This window comes from Scomber japonicus, chromosome 22 (genome assembly GCF_027409825.1).
Source record: "Scomber japonicus isolate fScoJap1 chromosome 22, fScoJap1.pri, whole genome shotgun sequence".
NCBI lineage: Eukaryota > Metazoa > Chordata > Actinopteri > Scombriformes > Scombridae > Scomber > Scomber japonicus.
The window spans coordinates 12982386-12997015 of NC_070599.1; the positions used below are offsets into that span (position 1 = coordinate 12982386).

Here is a 14630-nt window from a genome sequence, read left to right on the forward strand (position 1 = left end):
CAGAAAGGCAGAGACAAGAAGGGAGCAGAAGAACAAAGGAAGAAAAACCTGCTGGCAGTCTGTTGCTATACATAAGCCACTAGTTCCCCCCACTGTTTGTAGCTAATAAGGACAATGTAAAATCCTGTCTTGCACAGTGAGATCCAGCTCAGCCCTGTCAGATATGGCTCACACTTTGGAAGCTAAGCCAGGACATATAATCATGCAATCAATTCTCTGATTTGAATGGTGTAGCGTAATCCTGAGCTCATACCTCATCACTACTTGCCATGTAATTTGTCAAGTTCTTTTATGTCCAAGTTGCCTAATTGGTTTTTAAATTCATTTTTCTAATAATAACACACCTAACAGGTTCACGGAGGCCCTAATCGAATAATGGAGTAGATTGTTTTGGCGAGTTTTACCCAGCACCTGCTACCAATCTCTGCCCTTCTGTGTTGGCAGGTGAAACCATGAAATTAATGCTCTACACATGGCTATCAGTAACAATGCAGCTTGGACATAATGTGGTGTGATTACAGGGGCCATTATGCAGTGGTCACACCTAAGGTAAACACCACCTGTGTGACCAGGGTGGCAATTCATGGCTGTAATGTGGACACTGCAATTTGTCATGCACCTCAAATCTTTGTCTTGTCAGGTTAGATTGTTTTAAAATGTCTCTACACATCTAAGGATTTTAGATTATTAATGAAAAATGACTTCTCAGCTTAAATAGTTGCTTGCACTCAGTATTCAAACACCATCAGCACTCCAGCTTACATAGACCCGGGCTGTTCTCTTTGCCTTCGATAATCTCACAGCAACTTTTAAGCTTCTTGAAGAGAAGATCACTCTATTTGATGCTATCAGTAAATCTACTAAGCAGATTGTATGGAAGTTTAGTGGCTTTTTGCCCTTGAGCTCTCCAATCCACACGTTCATCAGGTCTACTGTGGGAGTCGACACCGTGACAGCAGATACATCACACAACCACACCCTCGCTCACTCGCCCACCGAAATGCCAGTGAGCATTAGCCGGCTTGTTCAGACAGCTTTTTTTCCCTCCTCTCCCCACCTGAGTGACCAGCTCCACTTCTTCCCATGTGTGAAGGGGCCCTGTAATGCCATCTCATCATTCAGTGACAGCTGACCACTCCCCAACCCACACAGAAAGCTCTGATGACTAAGACTCTCTGTCACATTTCTCACACGCCAGATTCACACTGGCGTTGTGGTCCTGAACTTGCGGGGATTGATCTTGTCGGCACACATTGGCTTTAAACTGTAAACATCTTAACGTTAACGCTTTATGTCTAAAATTCTAACTGACATTAGGAGTAGAAAATAATCTAAATGTGACTTTTATATTATCATCACATAGAAGAAATAGTTAGTTTGATATATTTCAGAAATCCTACTTATATCTAATGCTGTGTGTCAGCGCCAGATTGACAATTCAGCTAGCAGGCTGAGACTGCTGCAGGAGCACAGAGAGACAAAGTACATTAAGTCACACTGGTATGTGTAACTTAGAATCCAAGAGCAGGCAGTGTTTTGTCAGACTAGAAACCAGCATCTAAACTGACCAGTCTTGACATGTTTTGAAGCTGTTGAACTTTTTGAAGTTACAGCTTACTATTTAATTAACTGAAAATGATTATCAAAGCTGTATGAATGTAGTTGTATGTATCCCCAGTGGATGTTTGTTTGGTGCTACAGTAGTAAGCCATGGTACAGTGCAAGGCATGTCTTTGTATATAAAATGCATTAGTAAGAAATCTACTGTGGGTTGTTTCTAAAAGTCTGAGACTCTTGTTGTGTTGTGTGGCAGGCTGCTGTCTGGCTATGACTCAGTGTATAGCTGTGATTAAACAATGATATGTTATTGCCTTATGCAAATACACTTTAAAATGAAATGATTTGATTAGCTTCAGGCTAAGAAATTCAAATCGACATAGATGGAGAACCAACAGCATTCTGGCACAGAGGGCATAATTATGAAACCAAAACAACTACATAAAAATATAAATCTGCATATATATTTTTTTTTATTTATTTTTTTTAGTACAGGATAGTACAGGACATGTGATTACAGATCAGATATGTATACTGAGACAGAAAAACATCACACAATAGATCTTTTCACTGAACACATTTTGACACACAGGTGTAAATCATAAAATAAATGAGGGCTGAATTCCATTTAGCAGCTTCAGTGTCAGCAATTAACAGACCATTAATGGTATTAGTTACACCTGTGCTTTTCCTACAGTAACAGGTGAAAATGTCTGCTGTGAAAAAGGCCTCTTGGCCTTAAGAACATATTGTGATATCATTAAGAATAGTTGAGGAGAGAGGAGGGTCCTGGAGAAGCTTAGAGCAAGGGAGCTTTTTTACCAGATGGCAGCACCCCTTTGATCGAATGTCTTAATTGGATGGTCAGCTGATCTGACACTTATAAGTCACGCTGTTGTAGAAACTACTTTAATGTATTAATATTAGCATACAGCACGTGATTGTAATCCAGCAGATCAGTAAAGTTACGTGTGGACATCTTTTCATATTTATCCATAAATTAAAAATTACTAATCACAAAATCACTTGTATGTTTTTCTTCATAAGTCAACAGCTTCCCTTTTCTTCTTTTCCATTTTACATATGTTTCAGTTCCTTCAGCAAAATGTGACACCACACAGCTGCATGTCTCCCATAATATTATCCTGAGCCTGAAAAGGATGTCAGACATTTACAAATGAAATAAGCTATATTTTATTTAAACATATTCTGCAGACTAAAGCTGTTTTATTGTTCTTTTTCGCTGCCTCTGTTCTTTCAGTAATTAACGGATTTAAACGGATTTAAATTGTTATATTTGTGTCTTGTTCTGTAAAAGCCAGACACTGCTTTAAATCTACAATTGAACAATAAAACATTGGAATAGTTCTCAGGTGTTTGTCTTTCAGCTATCTACAGTATATATAGCCTAGAAATGATTCATTGATTGTACATTCATTTGTATAAACTGTTACTTAATCATTTCTACTTAATGTATTGATAGCTTGCCTATTTGAGGTGCTGAGCATTGTGATCAGCTCTCGTCTCTTCAAAATGATGCTAGAGTGAAGATTTTAATGGATATTAAATTCCTTTGTCCTGAAGTCGCTTCCTCGCTTCTCTTTCTCGCATCCTCTTTGGGAGGAGCTGAGACGCGAGGAAGAGACGTGAGTGAGAGAAACAAGGGGACGCGTTAGCATAATTTAATTTCGGTTTTATCGTGTAGTACAAATCAATATTATGTGCATGCTGCCACCTACTGTAATGTGTGTAATGTCATGCTAATCACAGAAAGGTCCATTGTCATGCGTCAAAGTAGGAAACCAATATGCGATGGGTAATGTTGATATTGTGGCCGCCACAAATAAATGCATATATATAAAACTCTGCACTTACATTCTGTTAACGTGAAGTTTGTCAAAATAGGAGAGGTTTTATTTAGAATGAAAGTATCGTCTCACACAGTAACACAAAAAAAAAAAGAAATACATCTCTGTCGAGAGCCAAGATAATTGCATGTAGAGGCTGTGATTATCAATGTGGATAAGTGGTGGTGTGAAACGGGTGAATCTGGACATTTGGAAACAGTTTTTCCCCAATAATCGCTGAATAGACTGGTCTATTATATCAGGTTATTGTTCTGAAGCAGCTGCTCTTTAGCTCAATAACACACATACATGATTATTGCCTTTTGTTTTTTAAATGAAAAGTATGCACATTCCAGTTTATAAGAATAAATCCTCATGCACATTGAACTTACTTTAAAAAATGTTCGTAAACATTAGCATTTATATAACACAAGCTAAGCTTTTATCTCCATGCTTCCTCCACCAGCTTACCCATACACATACAGTGCACTCAGACTCACATGTCTGAAAGAGTTGTTGGGGGGCCAAGTGTCGAGGATATAGCACTAATTAGAGGCTGTTCTCTTCAGGGGGTCTCTTCTTTTAATGATCACCCTACTAATCAAAGCTCAATTTTCATTTCCCTGTCTTTTTTTCCTTCTTTGTTCACTGAGGTTCCACTACGTCAGCCACACAGCAGACTAAACACCCTCTTTGTTTTCTCCCTTACAATCACTGCATCCCTCTGTTCTCCTCCATAATTTCAAGGTCCTTAGAAATCAAGACATATTTCAGGAGGTGCAATTAGGTTATTTCTGCTCCAGTTGCCTCTATGTTCCACAAAAATATATTTAATTTTGTTTTGCCTGGGCCGCACTTGTCTTTTCTCCCTCTGTTGGCTGGTCCCACGTGGGTAGTAGGTTGGATGGTCGCCAAGTCCTTGCACCTGTCCCTCAAAGAGCGAGAGACAAACACACATGCATGCCCATAGACAGAAGAACAAGCATGCGCACACACACACACATACATAACATCCTGCATTGTCAAGGTTATAAGATAGCATAGCTGCTTCCCAGCAGGAGGGAGAGAGAGAAGTGATGGAGACAGAAAGGAGACACTAGGGAGGAGATTGAATAAGTATGAAAGGGGAGCACAAAGAGAGCAGACAAGTGGTTGAAAGAAAAAAGAGGGCTGTTGAGAAATGGAACCTGTAATGATGGTATGGGAGACTCATGAGCACCAACCGAGGGAAATGATAGGAAAAAAATGAGAGAGATGAAGAGAGAATACAGAGGAAGAGAGATGGTAGCCTGCGCGTCCTCCTCCATCCTTAGGCACATGCTATTCAAAGCCCCGTAATTTGTGTCATTAATTAAAAAGCTGATGGGATGGAGTTAAGGGGTTTGCACTCTGCAACTCCTTCGTTGAGAGAGAGGGAAAAGAAAAAAGAGAGGGGGGAAATATTGCAAAAAATATTGCTGCCTTTCCTCCATGAATCTCTATTAGCGGCTAATGATACAATTCTGATACCTCTCAACCATTAGTGTGAAATTGGAAAGCATTAATTATTCAAATGAAAATCCATACAACTGCCGCTCACATGACAGGATCGGCGCTCACAGTAGCTAAAGGTCCCCATTGTTAGCTGCTCAGCATGTGTGTTAAGCAGGAAGTGGAAGACAGTAAGTATGCAGAGTGACTGCTGAGGTGAAAATTATACTTGAAATTCTGCTTTATCTGGACAAATAGGTTTTGGACTATATTATGCGGTGGCAATATAATTGAATTTTATAGGATATGGTATGGCTCAACAGCAGGGTGCTTCAGCATTGTCTCCTTATATTTTCGACACTGCCAAAGTGACTTCTGTGCATACAAGAAAAAAGCACTTTTCTCTTTTTCTGTAAGTTTTTGATTGTTGTGAACAGATGGTGCATGCTATGAGTTTTTGTTCTTTCCAAAGGAAGCCACACATGTAGGTTGCCCATTCATGTTATTAAATTTGGTACGACAGCTTGACCAATTAGGAAAGCTGCACAATCAGCCATGTTACTGTTTCCAACTTTATGTGTTTGGCAGAGTGAACAACACAACAGCCAAACTGTTACAAGCTGCATGAGCACGGTTCAGTGAGTTATTGTTTTGCCCAAACCTGGATCGTAGATGTATTTACTTAAACCAATGGAGTGGAAGAAAACTTATCTGATTGTTTGACTCCATAATTATCATTTTTTTATAATGTGGACATCAATGTTCTGTTCTCAATCGAGTCTCTGGATACGTGTGGATCGGGGAGTGTAAAGTAGCATTGACATCTCATAACCCCAAACTGCCTCAGTGGTGCTGCTCAGCGGCCAAAAGATAAGACCTCTTGCACTGGTCTGCTTCCAGGTGTGCCTGTGTGCAACTGTGTGAAGCAGGGTGTTGATGAAAAAGAGGAGACTGATTCTCAGATATGTAAAATAGAAGACTCTCTGCATGTCCACTGGCAAGTTAATACATCAGATCTTTTCCCTCTCCTCTGCTTGCTAATGATGGCGTTCTCCCCTTCTCTCTGGTTTACTTTGGCAGCCGATGACGGCTGATTAAGGCCAGTCATCCTTTCGGTTTTCTCAAGAAATACGTGCCGGAATCTTGAGAGTCTCCCCTTAGGCATGATTACTAAATGTAAAAGAAGTAATGGACTTCTTTCTTACAGAATATCAACTCTTTTTTTCTCCATCAAATTGGTGCACTTAATTGTCAAATTAGCAATGACAGTTGAAACCACACATGTTGCTTAATATTCAAGAGCTTGCAGGGTAACATCCTGCGGGAACTTCACAAAATTGGTGTTTTGGTTTTTTTTCCTAAATTTTTTAGTGCCTCAGCTGCATTCGAATAATTTGATGGCCACTCCATGCTCATTATCTCTTATTCCAATAATTACCTTGTTCAGTGTTTTAAAGTTGATTTTATTGAGGCATAGTGTGTTGGAGAGTTGTGTGACTACCATTATCATCATCAATGCACCATTCATTGAAGTATCACTATTAATTGTATACATTTAAATTATCTCTAAGTGAGTACACCATAAATAAAGTGCCATTATAAAAACACATTGGAAAGAACATTTGGTGCATGCTGATTTGTGTTATGTAACTCATTAAATGATGTGTCCTTAAACATCAGAACAGAGCTTTATGAAATGATCTATTTGATGTGATTGAAGAGGATGTTATCCTTGCATCATAGGTGTGAGTAGCTCTAAAAGGGACCTTATTTCTTTTATTTATATTTCTGTGCATATTTTTAAAAACGTCAGTCTTTTCAGACATCAGAGAGGGTAGGGGAAAAAGACAAGAAGAAGGAATAGAAAAGATTGGGATGAGAGTATGAGAGAGCTAAGTGCTTTTTAGTGACTCAATGACAGCCGTGACCAAAATCGTATTAAGGTCACAATGGGGGTGACGGGGTGGAGGAAAGGAGGTTTTCAAATAAATCAATTCTCAGTCTCACTCTGCCTTCCCACTGCTCCGCTTGTATGTTTGATGCCTTTAAATGTAAGTATCCAAGGGTCATATCACGGGTATAGCTCAGACCGTTCTTTATTTGTAGTGAAACATGATGGACAAACTGGTTTGAGTAATCTAAAAGGTGACCTTGTTGCATCCAGCGGCGTCATCTGGTCAAGCATCAAAGGCTGCATACTGTACAATAGCCCTGGGAGTGGTGTTATTTCCTTGTCAGGGATTTCATCCACATCCTTTACTCCCTTCTCACCCCATCTCCCCCGGCGATTGCGTCGTATACAACTTCTCACATCCCCACCACTAATGCCTTTTTCTATAGATCATTACCCTCCTCTCCCCTCGCCACTTTTAGCGATCGCTCAATCAGAAACGCCGGCCTCCCCATGGTCCCTGTTGTGTGGCCGTTGCTCATGGGAGGTGAAGAGGCTTCGATTGGGGGAACGTTTGGCTGTTTACTTTGATGTGATCTATGGGGTCCATATGCAGTTCCGAGTTATTGGCAAATTTGAGTTGCCAGTAATGGTGATTCAGATGTAGCCTCGAGCTATTGTTGCTGGGGCTTGGTATGGACTTATCGTGTTTCAATGACAGCTGGAGTGTTTGCTGTTGATGAGGTGCTGTGCTGTGCCAGCGCACAATTTTATGATCTGACAAACACAGACGATTTGTTGAAAGGTTCTCCCCTCCCCATTATTTTTTCTCTTTTTTGGTCTTTCCCCTCGCCTGATACTGACCTGTCTCACGCTCTCTTTTCCATGGGCTCAACACCTTGCATTTATATTGTTCTCCTCTAATAACTTTCCCATCTTTCAAACTTTACACCCCCCACCCCTACGTACTGACCTCCATACCTCACTCTGTTGCACTCTCCATTTGGAGGAGCGGACTCTTGTAAGCCCTGGTAACAGAGGTTAATCCTCTCTTATTAGAACCGGGATTACTGGAGGGGAAGGGACAGGAGCAGACCGCTGGGTGGATGCTAACCCCTACTACAAATGGAAGAGACCAGCAAAATGCCATGACTGACATAAAAAGCCAGTCCACACACAGAAGGATATATCGAGTGTAAATATACTGGCCTCACCCTTTTTTTTCAGCAACCATTCAGTATACTTGTTGAGCTGTAGAATCAAAATAGCTTTTACATTTCACTTTCAACTGCAGTTCTTCACAATTGATATGACAAAAAACACAAAAAGAGTTCTGTTCTGTTCTTGACGCAGGACAGAAACAAGACAGCAAAAGATTCATAATGCTTCATGTCGGCTATTGGTGAACATTTTTGAAACAATGCCAGTGTTTTTGCAGGTTTTTCAATTTCAATTTCAATCCAGAGAGCTAAGTGCTAATTCATATCAAGGACATTGCCCATTATATTCTTATGAAAACAGTTGCACAAAGCAATTTAAAAACCATTACATAATTTTACCTCATAACTGAGGCAGATAGATGCTAATGATCATTAGCTTGTTTAAGTCATAAATTACACACTTTTGTTTGGAGACTACAAATGGTATGTTTTTCTCTCAGTTGTACCTAAGACTAAAAATCTTTATTTTAACTTTAGGGTAATATGCTTGAATGCTTGAACAGCTAAACTGAGTGCTGAATGAAAAAAAAAAAGTAACATCCTCTACATCTGCTTTACATATTCCCATCACACTGCCATCACTTGCAAGAAACATTTTGTACCAAATTTTTTCTAAGAACTAATTAATTTGTCTTTTTCCCACAGGCTCATATGTGACGCAGTACTTTTTTTCCCCTTCTTCCTCAAGGCTTACGATTCAATGTTTTTGTGAGGCTGTTCTACTAACCCCTTCCTCTTGTACTTTTTGTGTGACTGTTATGAAATAAAGACTATTCCCAATTATCACATCATTAATATGTTCCCTATTTGTTTTGTTTCTTTTTTCTCCCCTTCATGCCTAAAAATAGAAGTGGAACAAAAAGGTAACTAAATGCCAACAACTCTTCTTTTCCCACCTGCATTTTCATTTTGGGTATGTGCTTGCATTGTAAGGTGATGGGTTGCTACAGCAGTTTTACATTTTGTAGGTACGTTCTCATTGTATGGTTCATTGTTTATGGTTTAAAATGTCATTCATGGGGAAAATTCAATTATTCAGGGAAACAGTGTTGGAAATATACCTAATGAGCAATTAATTTCTTTTTTCAGGATATTTTTTCTCTCTTTTTGTTTTGTATTCAAAATAGTAAAAACTGCAAAAGACTCCTGCCTTCATTCCTTATTCATCAGTAGCATCACAGATTGACAGTATTTTTTTAAATAGTCACATTCAGTGTACAATAAATCTTTTTGGCTAAGGTCATTACAAAGCTGCTTTCCAGTAAAATCCAGAAATCCTAGGATGTTTTATTCTGTGTAATCACCAAAGATTATTCCAACTCTGCTTTATCAGCTGCATATTATTAAAGTTGAGGGCCATATAGGGTGATCAATAGTTTGTCCAATAAGCTGTCAGCATTTTTGATTATAGCTCTAACATGATGATGGCTATAACCTTCAGGGACTCACAAGTCAATACTAGAGACAGATCATAGCAGTCATATTCTTACCTTATCAGCACTGCATGATGCTGCAGAACATGTGCTAAGATTTCACTTGTACCCCAAGAGCATTGGGTGTTTGTAGTGTTACCTTTTTTAAATGAGCGGGAAATACATCTCTGAGTCCTTTGACAGACTGGATATGGAGAGTTCTGCTTTAATAGCGTGCGATAAATTTTAAGTTTCATAGAAGTCATTAATTTAAGGCATATCACTGGAATCTGTGGCAAAGAGAATGAGCAATGAAGGTGTATGGGGAATTAAAAACATTTTATAGAGATGACTATACTGCTGCGGTAACAGTTTTTTGTGAAATTCCCCATGAAAGCCATGATTGCTTTGTATCATTTCTCTAATATCTTCCATTCACTCCTCCATCTTTGTGCTTCCATCCTTAAAAGGCATATTGTACAAACTCCTCAGAGCCCCTGTGCGCTGTCAGTACAAAGCTTACCTACTCTGACCTTGTACCATAGCACATCTCATCATTTTCAACCATAGAAACAAGCCCTCGTAGCATTTAGCAGAGCAACTGCCGAGATGTGTGCCGAGGTGCTATGTCAACAGGACGCATCTCGCCACATGTTTCACCTGCAGGTAGACAACATGTTTAATCTTAAGAGATTACAAGGAAAAGAAGCTTTTGTTTTCTCTGTCTCTTTCTCCCACTCCTCGGAGCACACAGCTCTTACCTCTCAATGGATCCGTAGCTAGAACCTGTCAACGCAGTGTCAGGCTGCTGGCCCACTGCAATGAAAAGAGCTTTCACACACACTTTTATTTGTGATGTACTCTGGGCCCAAACCTGTCGAAGCAAGAACAGCTCCACTGTCTAAATTTTTCATTGTTCCTTTCTATCCGGCTATCCAGAATTTATTTCCTTTTTTAAATATTGCAGTTTTGATGAATAATTGTCATCTCCCTGTTTTAGTCAATATAGAAGTGATAACGTTTTATTTCATTTTATTGACAGAACTCACTATTTTGTACCTCTTTCTTAGATAGAAAAGGGGATGACATTTGTCATTTAATTTATATTTCTAGTCTTTAAATCCGTAGTTCAGATGTCATGTTTTTATAATATCAGATAATTATAACTGCTTCAGTCTAAAATAATCCACAATGAACTGAAATCAGCTTTAGAAATGATGCCCACTATTGACCTGTTCCAACTGTAATGCCTTGGCCTAGCTTTATCAGATTTGAGTACAAACCAGTTCATATATAATTAGTTTATTGTGTGTGGTGTTGTAAATCACGCCGCAGACTAAAAATGTCATTTGGATGAAATAATGGACAGGCAATCATTATATAGATGATGTAATTACTGTAGTTTTGCTTTCTCTGCTTTGCTCTTTTTCTCCTAAAGGGCTGGCTCAGCCAATAATTATAGCATAGCTATTTATCAAAATCTTTTAACTTCGGGTTAATCCTATTCATCAAAAACTGCCACCAGAGTGTTTCAATGAAAGAAAAGAATTAAACCTTTTTTTTTTCTTGTGCAATTATATTAAATTTAGTATGGATGAACAGGGAAGCCATTCTCTGAAACAAATAGAAAACAGAAAAGAACTGAAATGTTAATGTGTGAGTCAGCCTGTGGTAAGGTTTAACAACATCCTTTTACTTGTTTCTGCTCTACATTAAGTCAAAAGAGATAACCTTCACTTAATCTATTCACACACCCCCTGCAAACTCTTAAAGTCTGTTCAGTCAGTGACATTATAAGCTAATTGCCTTCAGGGTCAGACTCTAACTGAATTAGAAGAATCTTATATAAAAATTGTAAACTGCAATAAGTAATTGAGACCAAAAGTGCACACTAATGAATTTGAGGCACAGCTTGAAATAATGAAAATTGCGGTTGTGTTTGTATATTGGCTATTTCATGTTTAATTTTAATTTACATGCTTTGGAGTAATCCGATGAATTGCATTACTAATTACATTTTTTTCGTATGACAATCAGTAATCTTTTCTGCATTCAATCTAAATCTGATCATCCCAACACTGATTAAAATGGTGTGACTCAACATCTCAGTGCTTCACAGTGGAAAGGAATGAGCTGTGGATGTTAACATCCATTTGCTGTGCTATTTATTGATTTATAATACCTGCCAATGTAACTCTGTACTTGTTTTTCCCCTATTTTGGCTCCTCAGTATTCCTGTGCCCAGGGCTTCTGCGAAGGGTGTACCAGAGCGAACACCTCTTTGAGTCAGACCACCAGTCTGGAGCCTGGTGCAAAGACCCTCTCCAAGCATCCGATAAGATCTACTACATGCCCTGGACACCCTACCGCACCGACACATTGACTGAATACTCCTCCAAAGAAGACTTCATCGCTGGAAGGCCCACAACAACCTACAAACTCCCACATCGTGTCGATGGCACAGGCTTTGTGGTCTATGATGGGGCGCTCTTCTTCAACAAGGAGCGCACACGTAACATTGTCAAGTTTGACCTGCGGACTCGTATCAAGAGTGGCGAGGCCATCATTGCGAATGCCAACTACCATGACACATCACCATACCGCTGGGGAGGGAAATCCGACATTGATTTGGCTGTTGATGAAAATGGCCTGTGGGTGATTTATGCTACTGAGCAGAACAACGGGCGGATTGTCATCAGCCAGCTCAATCCCTACACGTTGCGTGTTGAGGGAACCTGGGACACGGCTTATGACAAGCGATCAGCATCCAACGCCTTCATGATCTGTGGAATCCTTTATGTGGTGAAGTCAGTATATGAGGATGATGACAATGAAGCAACAGGAAACAAGATTGACTACATCTACAACACAGAGCTAAGCAAAGATGGGTTCCTAGACATCCCGTTCCCCAACTCCTATCAGTACATTGCTGCCGTGGATTACAATCCCAGAGACAATCTGCTGTACGTTTGGAACAATTACCATGTTGTGAAGTACTCACTGGACTTTGGGGCATTGGACAACAGACTCGGTAAGACAAACTTAATTATTTTTTTCATGTTACATTCATAATATATATATGTTATCATCATTTTCAGTGTTAGGGCCAGTGCCATTTGCAGTGAGTCATGCTGGGTGCAATGTGCAAAATAGAGCTCTATGGGAATTGGCATGCAAATGGTAATGACAGCTGAATGAACTTTGAGGTGCAAGACAATCTGGATTATGTGTTTTTTGAAAATTAGAGAGATGATGCACAGTTGAGCTTGCATTCAAATGATTATTTATTGCAAGGCACAGGTAGTACTGATAAAATATTGTGTTGTTTGGTCCAAGAAACACTAAACCTTTTGGCTGTACGAGCCCCTAACAGGCCTCGATTACTTTGATTACAAGCAAGATTGCCTTGCAGGACTAACCGATACCCCTGCAGTCACTGAACGCCTCCCCCACAACACCTCTCGCACTCGCTGCTTGCTTGGGGGCTCACCTTGCTCTGATCTTCTACTTCTCGTGTAGCCAAACTTGGCAATGAGCTCCCCTACTTCAGGGATAAGGGTTATCACTGATTGATCATGACGATAGTAATATAATTCCCTTTGGTAGTCCGGTAGTAGTACAATCAAATGTATTGGCCAGTGTCAAATATCATTCATGGTCCTAAGAGACTGATCCCTGCTAATTCTGGTGACTCACCTTGTGTTCTTCTGCAGCAACTACCCAGCCTCAATTTTCAATTTTCCCCAATAAATTGTAATTAAATAAGTAATTGACAGATTAGCAGTTTCAGAATCATGCTTTCCAGAGGATGAACCCTGTCCGTAAAGCAACACCAACAGGCCAAATCCCCATGTTCACCCTGTTTCATAATCTTGTAGATTGCTATACATTCTGCCTGACAAATTGGATGCTTTCAAAGCAATGACCTCCTTTTCTTTCAATGACCCCTTCCCTTTAGGACTACCTTGAGAATGGATCATATTTTTAGCCCTGCAACTTCAAGTCTCCAAGAGGAGCTAAATTATCAGTATGTTGTTTGTTTCACCCAACACTTTTTTGTATTGGCAAGCTTTTGCACTTAAAGTTTTTTTTTGAAGAGGAAGAAGAAAGACATATAAAAATATAAATATATAAAATGTAGCACCTCAAGACAGTGTGGGCTGATGATAATTGGCTATATGAAACACTGCTCAGTGTGTTATTTCTGTATTTCTAATTAATCACCAGTATGGAAGTGAAACAAAGTTAAAGTTCCCCTAAAGTCAAAAACATGTTTTGCTTTTTGTTACATCACTTAGATGTTTGATCTTCACTATGCAGAGAGATGTATGTTCGACCCAAAAGACTGTCTCAAATGAATCTGCTGATGAGAGAAAGTTTTGCTGTGTTCACCTTAAATTTGAGTTCAAGACATATACATATGGGAGTTTTTTTGTGGCATCACATCTAGCTTGGAGCTATGATTTGACAATATTTAAATCTTTATGATGTGCAAAAATAATACATTATATTTGATCTTTTAAGTCAGTGATACATAATACACTGATTTGACAGTCACAGTTTTTCAGAGCTAGATAGTTTTACTCACTCCAGCCGTTGCCTTTGCAAAGGAACAAGCTCACATTAAACATCCAAAAACTCTTTTGAAAAGTCTAATTTTCTCCACTCCATTGTTCTTTTTATAAATTGGTGCATGGAATGGGAAAAAAGGACCTGTTTTGACACACAAAGGTAATTATTTGTGCTATCTCATCAACAGCTAGTCAAAAATGTCACAAGTTATTTGACTGTGAAGTCCCTACCTTTCCTCTCCTCCTCCAGAGCTTTCTTTACCTGCCGCTTGCCAATTTAATTTATTTTCCTTAGCTGGCTGCTGCTCTATCCTAAATCTTTTTTTCTATGCTGAGACCTGCTCCAACATATCCCATAATATATTCGTTCATTCAGTGACCATGCTGAAGGGGTTTGGTTTTGATGATACGCAGCTAACCATAATATAATTTGCTGTAGTTAAGGACAGTGAAATGGTTTTGTTATGTCCTTTTTGTATTTAATGATTTTCCATCCCTTTCTAACAGTGATCACATACTTTTGCATGTACACAGACACACTCAAACATGCACACTTTGACATGCAAATGCACATTCTTAGTACAGTACTGGACTTCCTGGTGAGATGTTGAGATGTGTGTTTGGCTGCCGTTTGTGCAGAATAGGCTGCCCTCCAAACAGTA

At 39.3% G+C, this 14630-nt stretch overlaps 1 protein-coding gene across 1 annotated transcript in view; it reads left to right on the plus strand.

Moving 5' to 3' along the window:
- Positions 1 to 14630, plus strand: part of LOC128383462 (adhesion G protein-coupled receptor L3-like) — a 156179-nt gene that overhangs the window by 60224 nt on the left and 81325 nt on the right. Inside the window, exons 4-5 of the mRNA XM_053343080.1 lie at positions 8834 to 8848; positions 11628 to 12428. Coding sequence (XP_053199055.1) covers positions 8834 to 8848; positions 11628 to 12428 — 816 coding nt within the window. The remainder of the gene's footprint in view (positions 1 to 8833; positions 8849 to 11627; positions 12429 to 14630) is intronic.